Raw genomic sequence first — 16893 nt, forward strand, 5'->3', positions numbered from 1 at the left:
GCCTCTCCCGAGTCCATACCAGATTTGCAGTGAAGTGATGGGACAAGCCTGTAACTACCAATTGGATATGACGAAATTGGGGTTAAAAAGGGGTCAAAAATTCAAAACAATGTCACACTACTGCGCTCCAATTTCTTTGAGTTGGAGATTTTCTCTTAGTATTTCAGAGCATCAAATTGATTGAAGTTCTTTGAAGATGGCTTGGTGACAGTGGAGGCTGCTGAGGGGAAAACGGCTCATAATAATGGCTGGAACGGAACATATGTAATGGCATCAAACACATGGAAACCATGGAAACCATGTGTTTAATGTATTTGATACCATTCCGCTCCAGCCATTACTATGAGACTGTCCTCCCCAATTAAGTTGCCACCAACCTCCTGTGCTTGGTTATATGTATGGCTCAGGTCATTTTATGTCAATGAGGTAACTGCCTATTCAACCCTTTGACTTTTACAGAAGACATTAGCTAATTGGTTAACAACATTGAGGCATTTCTTTATTTCCATGTCACACTGTTACTGCTTGCTCGTTTTGTTGGCATCTCAACGTGAACATTTTATGTGGCTAAATGATACTACCGGAAGTAAGACACAAAGGCCGCGTTTACTCAGGAAGCCCAATTCGGATTCTTTTGCCCAATTATTGGCAAAAGATCTGATTGGTCAAAAGACCAATATTACAGCAAAAGATCAGAATTGGCTGCCTGTGTAAACACAGCCATAGGCAGAATGTCACAGAATATGGGGAGCTGCTTCTCGTGTCCTCACTTCATTTGTGAGTGGACAGGGCCCTCTAGTGTTCATTTGAAGATTGTTTGCTATATTGATTAACATTTTATTTAAAATAATGAATCATCTGATGTGTTGTATTAACTTGTGCTAATTTCCACATTCCAACACCCGTCCTTAGATGAATGATGATGGCTTGACGTGGTTAGTCTGTTAGCCTTGAAACCAAGCTGGATGTACCCTTTCACCATTGTGGATTCCAGGCTAGTAGTATGTTTTGCTGTGTGTGTTTTCAGAGCAAACTCTCTTGAAGGAGATCGCTTAAAGATCCAATGCAGCTGTTTTTATCTAAATATCAAATCATTTTTGGGTAACAATTAAGTACCTTACTGGGATTGTTTTCAATTAAAATGGTCAAAAAGAAACAAAATAGCTTTTTAGCAAAGAGACATTTCTCAAGGAATAATTTTGCAAGGACTGTCTGGGAGTGGTGATGTCATCGTGCAGGCCAAAACTCCATCCCATCTTTTCAAACAGCTCTTACACTAAAAGTACAATTTCACAGTATTATTCCAACCTCACAGTTTGAATATATATATATATATATATATATATATATAAACACAGATATATATATATATATATATATATATATATATATATATATATATATATAAACACAGGTAAATCAGGTTTTTGACTGCAGTGGGCCTTTAAGTCATGGTCATGAATGTTTTTCCTCTTGTTATGTTGAGTTGCAGAAGCATGTTGTAGTAGATGTTGTCATTTTAAAAAGAAATCAGCTTCAATGTTTACCCATTGAAGTAAATAGGTCAAGACAGTCATGTTGTTTTTCCTCTTGTAACATCCAAGATGACTGCCTTCGTATTGAAGCTGAAGTATCAGTACATTGTTGTACACTTTAAAAGCAGCTTCCAGTCTCAATACAAGTCCATTTATACTCTGAAAGGTTACCATGAGTTCTAGGTTCACCTGGTTGTCTGCTTCACTATGGGTTCACCTGATTGTCTGCTTCACTATGGGTTCACTTCTAGGTTCACCTGATTGTCTGCTTCACTAGGTGTTCACCTCAAGGTTCACCTGATTGTCTGCTCCACTATGGGTTCACCTCTAGGTTCACCTGATTGTCTGCTTCACTATGGGTTCACCTCTAGGTTCACCTGATTGTCTGCTTCACTATGGGTTCACCTCAAGGTTCACCTGATTGTCTGCTTCACTATGGGTTCACCTCAAGGTTCACCTGATTGTCTGCTTCACTATGGGTTCACCTCTAGGTTCACCTGATTGTCTGCTTCACTATGGGTTCACCTCTAGGTTCACCTGATTGTCTGCTCCACTATGGGTTCACCTCTAGGTTCACCTGATTGTCTGCTTCACTATGGGTTCACCTCAAGGTTCACCTGATTGTCTGCTTCACTATGGGTTCACCTCTAGGTTCACCTGATTGTCTGCTCCACTATGGGTTCACCTCTAGGTTCACCTGATTGTCTGCTTCACTATGGGTTCACCTCTAGGTTCACCTGATTGTCTGCTCCACTATGGGTTCACCTCTAGGTTCACCTGATTGTCTGCTTCACTATGGGTTCACCTCAAGGTTCACCTGATTGTCTGCTTCACTATGGGTTCACCTCTAGGTTCACCTGATTGTCTGCTCCACTATGGGTTCACCTCTAGGTTCACCTGATTGTCTGCTTCACTATGGGTTCACCTCTAGGTTCACCTGATTGTCTGCTCCACTATGGGTTCACCTCTAGGTTCACCTGATTGTCTGCTTCACTATGGGTTCACCTAATTTATTCTGTTTTCTCTGCTATTTGTCCATGGCATTCCCTGAATGATAATGAACAATCTGTCCATACCATAATAGTAAAGCAAGGGGCCCTAGTTACCATGGCTGCTGCTGTGTACCAGGGCTTATGAAAGGGATAGAAACAGAACAGCTCTCCTAGCACTACCTACAGTACCTAGGTTGGGGTCAATCCCATGACAATGCTCTCATTTCAGGAAGTAAACTGAAATGGATTTCAATGACAAGAAATGTTATTTGTTTACTTCCTGAACTGGTGAATTTAAATGGGATTAGCCCCAACCCTGCTACCTAACCTTGTTGCCTTCGGAAAACAGCTCTACGGTGTCCATATTAGGACAGTCTCAGTCTCATCAGGAGATGTGTCTGTCCTAATATGGACACCATACAAACACTTCAAAAGCTTCATACAAAGAAGTTTGTTCAACTCAACAACCGATTCATTTTCACTGTTCTATTATCTCCATGGTCTTCTGAACTTGTCAGTCAACACTTTGTGGAGAAGAAGACCTCTCCATGTATTTAGTATTTTCTTTTAACAGCGTGTTTTATCTCATTATCTTGGTAATTTATGTACTTTGTTATTTGTGTTTGAGTGTGATAATTGTTATTTTAATTTGATGGTCTACCTCATCTGAGGCTATACGGCTATACCGTACACATACTAGTTTAGTCAGCGTGATGTTACACTCTAGCTGTACCACTATCCTACTACACTGCTACTTTAAAGCTAACGGTTTAAATTTACCTCGAGACTGAAATGCTAAACGTAATGGATAGAAAAAGGTGTTCACTATAGGCCTATTGAATTGGTGCCAAGCTAGTCATCTTCTGTTGATCATTTTTGAAAGCCTATACTTAGAAGTTGTGAACCACTGTTTGACCATATAGTAGAGGTTGTACAGCAATTTTAATATGAGTGAAGTGTAATATTTTTCCACCAATTCTTTTGACTTTACAGCATTCTGTGAAAACCCTGTTGATTTTACACTCTGATTACCGATACCTGCCTTAAATCTGTACCACAATCATTTCTTACATTTCATGTGTTTTATTTGCTTATAATGACCTACTCAGATTACACATTGGTGTGTCACTATCAAAATGTGAATAAAATACGATATCTTGCTGATGTGAAGTTCTGCTTTCTTGGTGCTCCTTATGCAGTATCGATAAAGAGACAGAGAAAAGTACAACTGGTGATTTGGATGATATTATCATCACATATTTCTAGAAAGGTAGAATTTACTGAATATTTCTATTCATGATCAATTCCTTAATTAACTGTCACATGTTTGCGTTATATGAAACTATGTTTTGAATACCAGATTGTCTATTATTTATGTCAATAAACTGATTCAAGAGCTTTTAAGATAATTTTTGTATATTCACTTCAGCAAGGTTATGTTTTCTGAGAAGATATTGCTTATTCTGAGTATTCCAGCAGTACATTTGAGTACAATGTTTAAAAAACTTCCTGAGAGTTGGAAATATATTTAAAACTGACCGCGGCATTGCTTTATTTGGAGTGAACAAAGTCACAGAAAAAAAAACTTTTGAGAATTTATTAGAAATTTCTAGATCCTCCTCCTAGATATTTGTACAAACTGTGATGTCACCCTCAAATAGTATCATCATCATATAATAAAATAGAAACAACTGACTTACTTTTCTCCATCTCTCCAAACCCTGTGAGGATTTCACATAGAAATAGAATCGCATTGGAATTGCCATTCTAGTGACTTCATTTCTATGGGTGACATAGTACTCAACAGTGAACAGAATACTGTGAAGGGAATATTCCATTAATATTCAAAATAATAATCTCTCAGAATCCTCCTCACACTGTACAATGAGAACAAACCTCACATTCAATCATTAGGATAGTTATTTTTGTAGGAAATATAATTAACCACAATTGAAAACAATTTACAGAGATGCACAGCATATATGGAAGGTCAGTCAGTCAGTGGGGCTTAGTGTCAGTCCTATCTCTTTATTTAAATTTCTGGAAGGAAAGCAGGGGGCTGGAAATACACCAGGTACTTTCTGTACAAACTGATATCACTGTTTTTCACCAGGTCTATCTTTGGTATATGATATTTCAATATAGAACGTGATGATGCAGTACATTAGAAATACAAAAAAATACACTTTGGGCTAAAGGCAATCCTGGTATTGCTTTATGGTTTTACTTTATTGGGGAGGGATTAGCGTGATGTGATGTGGATGTGGATGGAGCCGCTGCTGAAATCAACATGTAGGCTACAGTATACAGCTGTTTCAGTGAGAGGAAAGGAGGAAAGAGAACATACAAATACAGCCAGATGGTTAATAAGGACAGGTATTTGTCTGGTGGTTAATAAGGACAGGTATTTGTCTGGTGGTTAATAAGGACAGGTATTTGTCTGGTGGTTAATAAGGACAGGTTTTTGTCTGGTGGTTATTAAGGACAGGTATTTGTCTGGTGGTTAATAAGGACAGGTGTTTGTCTGGTGGTTATTAAGGACAGGTGTTTGTCTGGTGGTTATTAAGGACAGGTGTTTGTCTGGTGGTTAATAAGGACAGGTGTTTGTCTGGTGGTTATTAAGGACAGGAAGTTTGGTCTGGTGGTTGTTAAGGACAGGTGTTTTGTCTGGTGGTTGTTAAGGACAGGTAGTTTGGTGGTTAAGGACAGGTGTTTGTCTGGTGGTTGTTAAGGACAGGATGATGTCTGGTGGTTAATAAGGACAGGTGGAATGTCTGGTGGTTATTAAGGACAGGAAGTTTGGTCTGGTGGTTGTTAAGGACAGGTGTTTTGTCTGGTGGTTGTTAAGGACAGGTAGTTTGGTGGTTAAGGACAGGTGTTTGTCTGGTGGTTATTAAGGACATTAGGTTTACAGGGACAGTGGAACAAAAACAAATATATATTGTCTTCAAAACATTCATATCTTAAAATAGAGCACCCTTTTCTGAAAACAACAAAAGAAAATAAGAAAATCTGTCATGTAAAAAACTGTTACACATCCAAACAGGTTCAGGATTATTATTGTTTTGCAACAAAATACTTAATTTTGTTTCGCATTTGTGGAAGTGGAAGACTCCTTCATATCCGAAAGAGATCTGGCTAGCACAGAACATTCTCACAAAACACTGCAGATACGTTAGAATGGGCCACTTTACAGCAACAGCCTTCAGAGTAGAGAGGCTGTGAGAACGTTGTGTGTTCCCAGGGTTGGAGTGGGAGAGCTGTCCATCTGCCATCTTAGTCTCTGTCTCTACCCCTCTCTGGGTGTTGGGCAGTGGAAGCTGGTGAAGGGAGGATGGGTCATAGTGATGGCTGTAATGGAATAAATGGAACAGAGTCCAAGGTGTTTGAAACGGTTCCATTCATTCCATTACAGCCATTACATCCAGTCCTCAGATTTAAAGCGACACCAACCTCCACTGGGTGGTGGCTCTAGGTTCTAGTTCCCTCCGGGCCCTTGATGCTGGTGTCAATGTCCCCAGGTCTGAGGTTGCAGGACGATGGGTCGCAGTAGCCGTTGGGGCCAGCATTACCAGGAGGCCCAGGTACACCAGCCTGGCCAGGAACACCTGGAGGTCCTCTCTCGCCATCACGTCCCTCCTGCCCGTAACCAGGCTTTCCGGGCTCACCTGTGGAGGGAGAAGAGTTAGAGAAGAGTTAGCTAGACCATCTTACACCAAAGTAGAAAGTCCAGAACCCCAAAGACTCAAGACTAGAACCTCAAAGACTCAAAACTAGAACATTCTAGAGACTCTAAGACCAAAGGCGAGATCAATAAGGCTTCTGTTTGTGGCGAACATGTTGCCAGAGTAACAATTACAGTTGAATGAACACTCCAAAATGTTACGGTGAATCATCAAAAAGCTACTTTTTTTAAAGGATTACTGTAACTTTTTAGCGACAATATTCAAACTGAAATTACTTAGCTATTCCTACTAAATATTGTATAAAGTCTACATGGCCACTTGATTATTTTTAGAAAGCAGTTTAGACCTGAAACAGACACTTATGTTCTCAGACCTTTTGCTAATGACAGCGAACGGTTGCGGCCAAACACAAAACCAAATGGAATACAGTATGTTAGCAAACTCTTTCCTTGTTCAACGCACCTCAAGACTAGAATATCTACAACCTCCAAGACCAAGACTAGAATATCTACAACCTCCAAGACCAAGACTAGAACATTTAGAACCTCCAAGACCAAGAATAGAACATCTAATACCGCCAAGACCTAAACATTCCAGAAAATGTGTACATTTAGCAAACGCTCTTATCCAGAGTGACTTACAATTAGTGCATTAAGATAGCTAGGTAAGACAACAACACATCTCAATCATATCAAGTACATTTTCCCTCAAAAAAAGTATTTTTTTTAGCCAAGTCAGTGCTATTAAGATAATATAACCTCCAAGACCAAGACTAGAATATCTACAACCTCCAAGACCAAGACTAGAATATCTACAACCTCCAGGACCAAGACTAGAATATCTACAACCTCCAGGACCAAGACTAGAATATCTACAACCTGACAAGATCTACAACCTGACAAGACCAAGACTAGAATATGTAGAAACTCCAAGACCAAGACTAGAATATCTACAACCTGACAAGATCTACAACCTGACAAGACCAAGACTAGAATATATACAACCTCCAGGACCAAGACTAGAATATCTACAACCTGACAAGACCAAGACTAGAATATCTACAACCTCCAAGACCAAGACTAGAATATCTACAACCTCCAAGACCAAGACTCGAATATCTACAACCTCCAAGACCAAGACTAGAACATGTAGAAACTCCAAGACCAAGACTAGAATATCTACAACCTCCAAGACCAAGACTAGAATATCTAAAACCTGACAAGACCAAGACTAGAATATCTACAACCTGACAAGACCAAGACTAGAATATATACAACCTCCAAGACCAAGACTAGAATATCTACAACCTCCAAGACCAAGACTAGAATATCTACAACCTCCAGGACCAAGACTAGAATATCTACAACCTCCAGGACCAAGACTAGAATATCTACAACCTGACAAGATCTACAACCTGACAAGACCAAGACTAGAATATGTAGAAACTCCAAGACCAAGACTAGAATATCTACAACCTGACAAGATCTACAACCTGACAAGACCAAGACTAGAATATATACAACCTCCAGGACCAAGACTAGAATATCTACAACCTGACAAGACCAAGACTAGAATATCTACAACCTCCAAGACCAAGACTAGAATATCTACAACCTCCAAGACCAAGACTCGAATATCTACAACCTCCAAGACCAAGACTAGAACATGTAGAAACTCCAAGACCAAGACTAGAATATCTACAACCTCCAAGACCAAGACTAGAATATCTAAAACCTGACAAGACCAAGACTAGAATATCTACAACCTGACAAGACCAAGACTAGAATATATACAACCTCCAAGACCAAGACTAGAATATCTACAACCTGACAAGACCAAGACTAGAATATCTACAACCTCCAAGACCAAGACTAGAATATCTACAACCTCCAGGACCAAGACTAGAATATCTACAACCTCCAGGACCAAGACTAGAATATCTACAACCTGACAAGATCTACAACCTGACAAGACCAAGACTAGAATATGTAGAAACTCCAAGACCAAGACTAGAATATCTACAACCTGACAAGATCTACAACCTGACAAGACCAAGACTAGAATATATACAACCTCCAGGACCAAGACTAGAATATCTACAACCTGACAAGACCAAGACTAGAATATCTACAACCTCCAAGACCAAGACTAGAATATCTACAACCTCCAAGACCAAGACTCGAATATCTACAACCTCCAAGACCAAGACTAGAACATGTAGAAACTCCAAGACCAAGACTAGAATATCTACAACCTCCAAGACCAAGACTAGAATATCTAAAACCTGACAAGACCAAGACTAGAATATCTACAACCTGACAAGACCAAGACTAGAATATATACAACCTCCAAGACCAAGACTAGAATATCTACAACCTCCAAGACCAAGACTAGAATATCTACAACCTCCAGGACCAAGACTAGAATATCTACAACCTCCAGGACCAAGACTAGAATATCTACAACCTGACAAGATCTACAACCTGACAAGACCAAGACTAGAATATGTAGAAACTCCAAGACCAAGACTAGAATATCTACAACCTGACAAGATCTACAACCTGACAAGACCAAGACTAGAATATATACAACCTCCAGGACCAAGACTAGAATATCTACAACCTGACAAGACCAAGACTAGAATATCTACAACCTCCAAGACCAAGACTAGAATATCTACAACCTCCAAGACCAAGACTCAAATATCTACAACCTCCAAGACCAAGACTAGAACATGTAGAAACTCCAAGACCAAGACTAGAATATCTACAACCTCCAAGACCAAGACTAGAATATCTAAAACCTGACAAGACCAAGACTAGAATATCTACAACCTGACAAGACCAAGACTAGAATATATACAACCTCCAAGACCAAGACTAGAATATCTACAACCTGACAAGACCAAGACTAGAATATCTACAACCTCCAAGACCAAGACTAGAATATCTACAACCTCCAAGACCAAGACTAGAATATCTACAACCTCCAAGACCAAGACTAGAACATGTAGAAACTCCAAGACCAAGACTAGAATATCTACAACCTCCAAGACCAAGACTAGAATATCTACAACCTGACAAGACCAAGACTAGAATATCTACAACCTCCAAGACCAAGACTAGAATATATACAACCTGACAAGACCAAGACTAGAATATCTACAACCTGACAAGACCAAGACTAGAATATCTACAACCTGACAAGACCAAGACTAGAATATCTACAACCTCCAAGACCAAGACTAGAATATCTACAACCTCCAGGACCAAGACTAAAATATCTACAACCTGACAAGACCAAGACTAGAATATCTACAACCTCCAAGACCAAGACTAGAATATCTACAACCTGACAAGACCAAGACTAGAACATATACAACCTCCAGGACCAAGACTAGAATATCTACAACCTGACAAGACCAAGACTAGAATATCTACAACCTCCAAGACCAAGACTAGAATATCTACAACCTGACAAGACCAAGACTAGAATATCTACAACCTCCAAGACCAAGACTAGAATATCTACAACCTCCAAGACCAAGACTATAAAATCTACAACCTCCAAGACCAAGACTAGAACATGTAGAAACTCCAAGACCAAGACTAGAATATCTACAACCTGACAAGACCAAGACTAGAATATCTACAACCTGACAAGACCAAGACTAGAATATCTACAACCTCCAAGACCAAGACTAGAATATCTACAACCTGACAAGACCAAGACTTGAATATCTACAACCTCCAAGACCAAGACTAGAATATCTACAACCTGACAAGACCAAGACTAAGATTAGAACATAAAGAAAAAGTAAGCTACTGATGGTTCGCTTCTCCATGGCGATCAAGTATGATGTCACTCACCTGGTAGACCGGGAGGTCCTGGCTGGCCCTTGGCCCCTCGCACCGTGGGACCTCGGTCTCCTCTGTCGCCCATTTCACCTGCACCACACAGCATGTTAATTACAAGGGTTATTCGAAAACTCTTTGGGTACGTGAGCTGAATTTTGCTTTCACATTTTCAAATAACAGTAACATTACAAATCCTCTCCCCACCTTTGGGTCCTTTGAGTCCTAGAAGTCCTGGAGGTCCTTTGAGGCCAGGCAGTCCTCTTGCTCCAGCCTGCCCAGGGAAGCCACTGTCCCCTGGGGGTCCGGCAGGACCAGGGGGCCCTGGCTTACCAGGCAGGCCCGCTGCTCCAGACTCCGGCCTCCTTAGACTGGCAGCCAACTGGGCTAGCTGCTCTGTTGGAGCAAGAGGAAAGGGAATGATGAGCAAACAATTCATCAATCAAATGTATTAAAGGCCCAGTGCAGTCCAAAATGGGATTTTCCTTTGTTTTATATATATTTCCACACTTTAATGTTGGAATAATACTGTGAAATTGTGAAAATTAGGATAATTCCCTTTTAGTGTAGGAGCTGTTTGAAAAGACCGCCTGAACTTTCTGCCTCTTTTGGTGGGATGGAGTTTTGGCCTGCCTGGTGACATTACCAGGTGGTAAATCAGTTAATAGACCAATAAGAAAGAGAGTTCCAAACCTCTTTGTCATAACAGCTAGTTTTCAGTTTTACCCTCCCCACTCAGACCACTCCCAGACAGTGTTAGCAAAATTCTTGCTTGAGAAATGTCTCTTTGCTAAATAGCTATTTTTGTTTATTTTTGACCATTGATTAAAACAATCACAGTAAGGTACTCAATTGTTTCCCCAGAAATGATTTGATATTGAGATAAAAATGGCTGCATTGGAACTTTAATGAAGGCCTTTTTATAAATGTTATAAAAATTGTAGTCCTCCCTTCTTATTCTTACACATTCAAGTCTGCCTCAGTAAATTGAGCAGAGTGAAAATAATTGGAAAACATTCAACTCTACGGGATTGGTGTCCCTAAACCGGGACAGTTGTTGCTCAATATGCGATAATGTGACTAGAAAACATTGTATACAACAGCCAACTTTCCGGGACATAGACATGTCTTATACGGGCAGAAAGCTTAAATTATTGTTAACTAACTGCAGTGTCCAATTTACAGTAGCTATTACACACAAAGCATACCATGCTATGGTTTGAGGATAGTGCACAACAAAACACTTTTATCACGGCTGGTGGTTTGATACATTCACCTCTGAAGGTAAATAATGTACTTACATTCAGTAATCTTGCTCTGATTTGTCATCCTGAGGGTCCCAGAGATAAAATGTAGTGTCGTTTTTTTAATATTCAAATGTAGGAACTGGGTTCTATAGTTTGACCCCACTGCTGTCTCTGGCTCCACACCCACCCTGCTCGGCCATCTAGATCCATCATGATCTAGATCCATCATGTATGACATTCCTGGGAGTGTTAAACTTGCATTTTTTATTACCATAGCATTTTTGTATGTTCTCTATAGTTATGTACTTGAAAATGTATAAATTGATCAATTCGGCACATTTGGGCAAACTCCTGGCAGACTTGATGCAAAATATTGTGTAGTGAGGTAATTGTTCTCTGGATCAGTCTGAAACTTTGCACAAACACTGCTGCCATCTTGTCGACAGAATCTAAATTACAACTAGGATCCTACCTTAATGTATGGCCTTTCTCTTGCATTTCAAAGATGATGGAACACAAAAATAAATAGAAAATGCATGTTTTTTTGATTGTATTATCTTTTACCACATCTAATGTGTTATATTCTCCTACATTAATTTCACATTTCCACACACATTAAAGTGTTTCCTTTCAAATGGTATCAAGAATATGCATATCCTTGCTTCAGGTCTTGAGCTACAGGCAGTTAGATTTGGGTATGTCATTTTAGGCGAAAATTTAAAAAAGGGTACGATCCTTAAGAAACTGAAAAATATATACGTGTATTTATGGTGCCAAGAGTTCAACATAAAACTCCTAAGGCTTTTGGCTATGGTATTTTACACTCCAAATTCCAGTCTTTGTTTTTCTGCTTTTAGCAAAAGTGCAGGTCCTCTGGAGGTGAAATAAATTTTTCAGCACATTGGGTATAAAATAGTAACGAGTTTGGGAGGAGAGTAGTGGTAGTGGAAGGAGGGGGTGGGATACAGTAAGAGGAGGGCCCAGGGAGAGAGACAAAAAAAACAGGCTGCAACTTCAGCATTTCTGGGGTTCAGGAGTCTGTTATCCATCAAACTAACAAAGGTTGAAGCGTATTTATGATGGGTTTTTTCTGCTTCCCTCTCTTCAAACTGTCAAGCCAGATAGGCAATATCCCCCAAACTCAACTCTGGACCACAAAGCCAGTTCTACTGCATTTTTTCATTGTTTTTCATTGTTCTAAACCAGGACTGATTTAGACCTGGGACACTAGCTGTGTGCAATTCATTATTAGGTAGGACAGAAAAGCAGCAGGTTCCGGACCTCATAGGGTAAGAGTTGAGTACCCCTGGTCTATAGTACACACAATGAGGCTGGGGATAATACAGAGTGTTGATACTTAAAGGTAGAGTGGGATACACTGTTTAAAAGACACTGAAGGAATGACAGTGTGCAATATTCTTACCTTGCATAACTCTCATGCAGACTTGTCTGATGTGTTGATCGCTTGGTTCTTTACCCTGAAGGATAACATAACAAAAGGTTTATGATGAGAAAACAGCTTTAATAAACATAGATTTAGCTTCTCATGTTAGTTTAGCTTCTGAAATGCATTTTGTAAGCCCTAATTGTGTTATGCTGGATACACTGGAAAACTGTTGTCCATGGCCTAAGGTCCAGGAGGAGGGAAAGGCCTAGAAGTAAGTTAGTACATTTGTAAGTGAGTATGTATGTAAATAAGTTAGTAAGTATGTAAGTTAGTAACTAAGTATGTAAGTAAGTATGAGTGTATGTAAATAAGTAGGTAGGTATGTATGTAAATAAGTTAGTAAGTATGTAGGTATGTAAGTAAGTGAGTTTGTAGGTATATAAGTAAGCAAGTAAGTTAATTAGTAAGTAAGCATGTAAGTATTTAAGTATGTAAGTGGGTAAGTAGCTAAGTATGTGAGTACATAAGTAAGTAATTAAGTAAGTATGTAATTCATTAAGTAAGTAAGCAAGCAAGTAAGCAAGTAAGTAAGTATGTGAGTAAGTAGGTATGTAAGCAATTAAGGAAGTAAGTATTTAGTATGTAAGTAAGCACGTAAGCAAGTAAGTTACTATGTAAGTAAGTATGTAAGTTAATAAGTTTTAGTAAGTTCAGGTGTATAGTCTTCAAAGTTTTGGGTGGAGGCGGTTTGGGGGTACCTACCGCTGGTCCCTGTGACCCCCTGATTCCTGGTGCGCCCCTGTTGCCCTGCATGCCACGTGGTCCAGGAGTACCAGCTGGGCCCTCGATGCCAGGCTGCCCTCTGCTACCCTCTGGTCCTCTGTTACCAGGCTCTCCTGGGTTTCCAACCTGGAGACAGAAAGGGGAGAGACCACTGGATCAGAACAGCATTACATGGGTGGTACTGAGCATGCTCAATGAAGACTTTTGAGTTTCGGGGGCGCTGGTGAGCAAGCCATGGGCTAAACTAATATCTGCTTTTATCTGAAACAAGAAAAACCCGTAAGATCGTATTGCAGAGATCTCGTCCCCAGGGTGGTCTAGCACTTCCAAACGTTCCTTATTATTACTGGGCAGGTAATATAAGAACCATTGTATTTTGGATGGCAGAAGACCCTGATGTTACAGGCCTGAAATGGATGACCTTGGAGGTCTCCTCCTGTGGCCCCACCTTAGCTGTCTTACTCTGCTCAAAACTCACATTAGCTGAGCCTGATTCCAAATACAGTTCAGGCTTCATCTGATTTATCTCTACAGAAACTGCACAAGGAGCTCGAACGAAATGGAATTCAAATAATTGAAACAATGTCAGTCAATTAATTGTTTAAAAAAAGGCAGAAAAAACCCCGAAATGTTGGTTAAACCACTTAGCACTACTACTAACACACTCTATGGGTGTAGATAAACTGTCTCAAAGTTCCATTTCTCATTTGAGACATGGAACTGCTTCTAGAAAAGTACAGAACTCACCATTCCTTTGGGTCCAGCTTCCCCTTGGTCACCCTATTATACAAATGAGAAAAACACAGATGATTAGTACAGGTGGAGTTAAAAAGTGTTGTTTAAAAGGCTCCAATGGGAGGTTGGGTTGGATGCAATGAATCCTGCTTGAGTGGTAACTTACAACATCTCCTTTGTCTCCAGAGGTTCCCTCGGAGCCTTGTTCTCCCTACACACACACACACACACACACACACACACACACACACACACACACACACACACACACACACACACACACACACACACACACACACAAACAAATGTAAAACAAACAAATATAAATTATTTGGGGTAAAGTCACTCTTCTGGATATAACAAATGCCCTGGGTAAGTTAGAAACACACACACACACACACACACACACACACACACACACACACACACACACACACACACACACACACACACACACACACACACACACACACACACACACACACACACATTCATGCTACACACACATCTCAACAGCTGCTACCAGATTCTTATTGTGATTACTAAATACTGCACAATTTAACCACTTGCTCCCCAAAACACGTGTAAATGTTGGACTATAAATGGTGATTCTACTATATTGGACTATAAATATGTTCTACTGAGACATTTATTTTATGTTGGTATTCTTATATTTTATTATTTATTATTGTTGTTGCATTGTCCAGAAGGAACCTGCCAGTAAGCATTTGGTCGGACAGTGTCTACCATGTGTATCCTGTACATACGACTAATACAACTTGAAACTTGAAAAGGCCCATCCACACTCTACTGGTGGAGTATCAAATTGACTTTAAGATATAGCCAAATATTGTTGTGAGAGATAAACAGACATTTTAAAACATTCATACCTGCTCTCCTTTAGGTCCTCCCTCGCCAGCTTCTCCCTGAAGTTGAGGAGAAATCAGAACATCTTTAAACTGCAGTTAAACAGTTAACTAGTTATACTACTATGGTAAGTTATACAGTACAGTTAAACAGTTAACTAGTTATACTACTATGGTAAGTTATACAGTACAGTTAAACAGTTAACTAGTTATACTGCTATGGTAAGTTATACAGTACAGTTAAACAGTTAACTAGTTATACTGCTATGGTAAGTTATACAGTACAGTTAAACAGTTAACTAGTTATACTGCTATGGCAAGTTATACAGTACAGTTAAACAGTTAACTAGTTATACTACTATGGTAAGTTATACAGTACAGTTAAACAGTTAACTAGTTATACTACTATGGCAAGTTATACAGTACAGTTAAACAGTTAACTAGTTATACTACTATGGTAAGTTATACAGTACAGTTAAACAGTTAACTAGTTATACTGCTATGGTAAGTTATACAATACAGTTAAACAGTTAACTAGTTATACTGCTATGGCAAGTTATACAGTACAGTTAAACAGTTAACTAGTTATACTGCTATGGTAAGTTATACAGTACAGTTAAACAGTTAACTAGTTATACTACTATGGTAAGTTATACAGTACAGTTAAACAGTTAACTAGTTATACTACTATGGTAAGTTATACAGTACAGTTAAACAGTTAACTAGTTATACTACTATGGTAAGTTATACAGTACAGTTAGACAGTTAACTAGTTATACTACTATGGTAAGTTATACAGTACAGTTAAACAGTTAACTAGTTATACTACTATGGTAAGTTATACAGTACAGTTAAACAGTTAACTAGTTATACTACTATGGTAAGTTATACAGTACAGTTAAACAGTTAACTAGTTATACTACTATGGCAAGTTATACAGTACAGTTAAACAGTTAACTAGTTATACTGCTATGGCAAGTTATACAGTACAGTTAAACAGTTAACTAGTTATACTACTATGGTAAGTTATACAGTACAGTTAAACAGTTAACTAGTTATACTACTATGGTAAGTTATACAGTACAGTTAAACAGTTAACTAGTTATACTACTATGGCAAGTTATACAGTACAGTTAAACAGTTAACTAGTTATACTACTATGGTAAGTTATACAGTACAGTTAAACAGTTAACTAGTTATACTGATATGGTAAGTTATACAGTACAGTTAAACAGTTAACTAGTTATACTACTATGGCAAGTTATACAGTACAGTTAAACAGTTAACTAGTTATACTACTATGGTAAGTTATACAGTACAGTTAAACAGTTAACTAGTTATACTACTATGGTAAGTTATACAGTACAGTTAGACAACACTAGTTATACTACTATGGTAAGTTATACAGTACAGTTAAACAGTTAACTAGTTATACTGCTATGGTAAGTTATATAGTACAGTTAAACAGTTAACTAGTTATACTACTATGGTAAGTTATACAGTACAGTTAAACAGTTAACTAGTTATACTGCTATGGTAAGTTATACAGTACAGTTAAACAGTTAACTAGTTATACTACTATGGTAAGTTATACAGTACAGTTAGACAACACTAGTTATACTACTATGGTAAGTTATACAGTACAGTTAGACAACACTAGTTATACTACTATGGTAAGTTATACAGTACAGTTAAACAGTTAACTAGTTATACTACTATGGTAAGTTATACAGTACAGTTAAACAGTTAACTAGTTATACTACTATGGTAAGTTATACAGTACAGTTAAACAGTTAACTAGTTATACT

General features: G+C 38.7%; 1 protein-coding gene and 1 long non-coding RNA gene across 3 annotated transcripts in view; one reads left to right on the forward strand and one right to left on the reverse strand.

The window, feature by feature from the left end:
- Positions 1-1386: 1386 nt before the first annotated feature.
- LOC115152791 (uncharacterized) lies at positions 1387-3928 on the forward strand. Its single transcript, XR_003867576.1, has 2 exons — positions 1387-1746; positions 1947-3928. It is a non-coding gene; the product is annotated as an uncharacterized LOC115152791 (long non-coding RNA).
- A 183-nt stretch (positions 3929-4111) lies between these two features.
- col9a1b (collagen, type IX, alpha 1b) overlaps positions 4112-16893 on the reverse strand; it is a 49844-nt gene continuing 37062 nt past the window's right edge. For both annotated transcript variants that reach the window (XM_029697586.1, XM_029697587.1), the window contains 8 exons: positions 15110-15145; positions 14386-14430; positions 14232-14264; positions 13464-13610; positions 12738-12792; positions 10275-10463; positions 10083-10160; positions 4112-6195 (listed from right to left, as the gene is read on the reverse strand). In XM_029697586.1, coding sequence (XP_029553446.1) covers positions 5999-6195; positions 10083-10160; positions 10275-10463; positions 12738-12792; positions 13464-13610; positions 14232-14264; positions 14386-14430; positions 15110-15145 — 780 coding nt within the window. In that variant the 3' untranslated portion in view covers positions 4112-5998. The remainder of the gene's footprint in view (positions 6196-10082; positions 10161-10274; positions 10464-12737; positions 12793-13463; positions 13611-14231; positions 14265-14385; positions 14431-15109; positions 15146-16893) is intronic.

This window comes from Salmo trutta, chromosome 18, assembly GCF_901001165.1.
Source record: "Salmo trutta chromosome 18, fSalTru1.1, whole genome shotgun sequence".
Taxonomy (NCBI): domain Eukaryota; kingdom Metazoa; phylum Chordata; class Actinopteri; order Salmoniformes; family Salmonidae; genus Salmo; species Salmo trutta.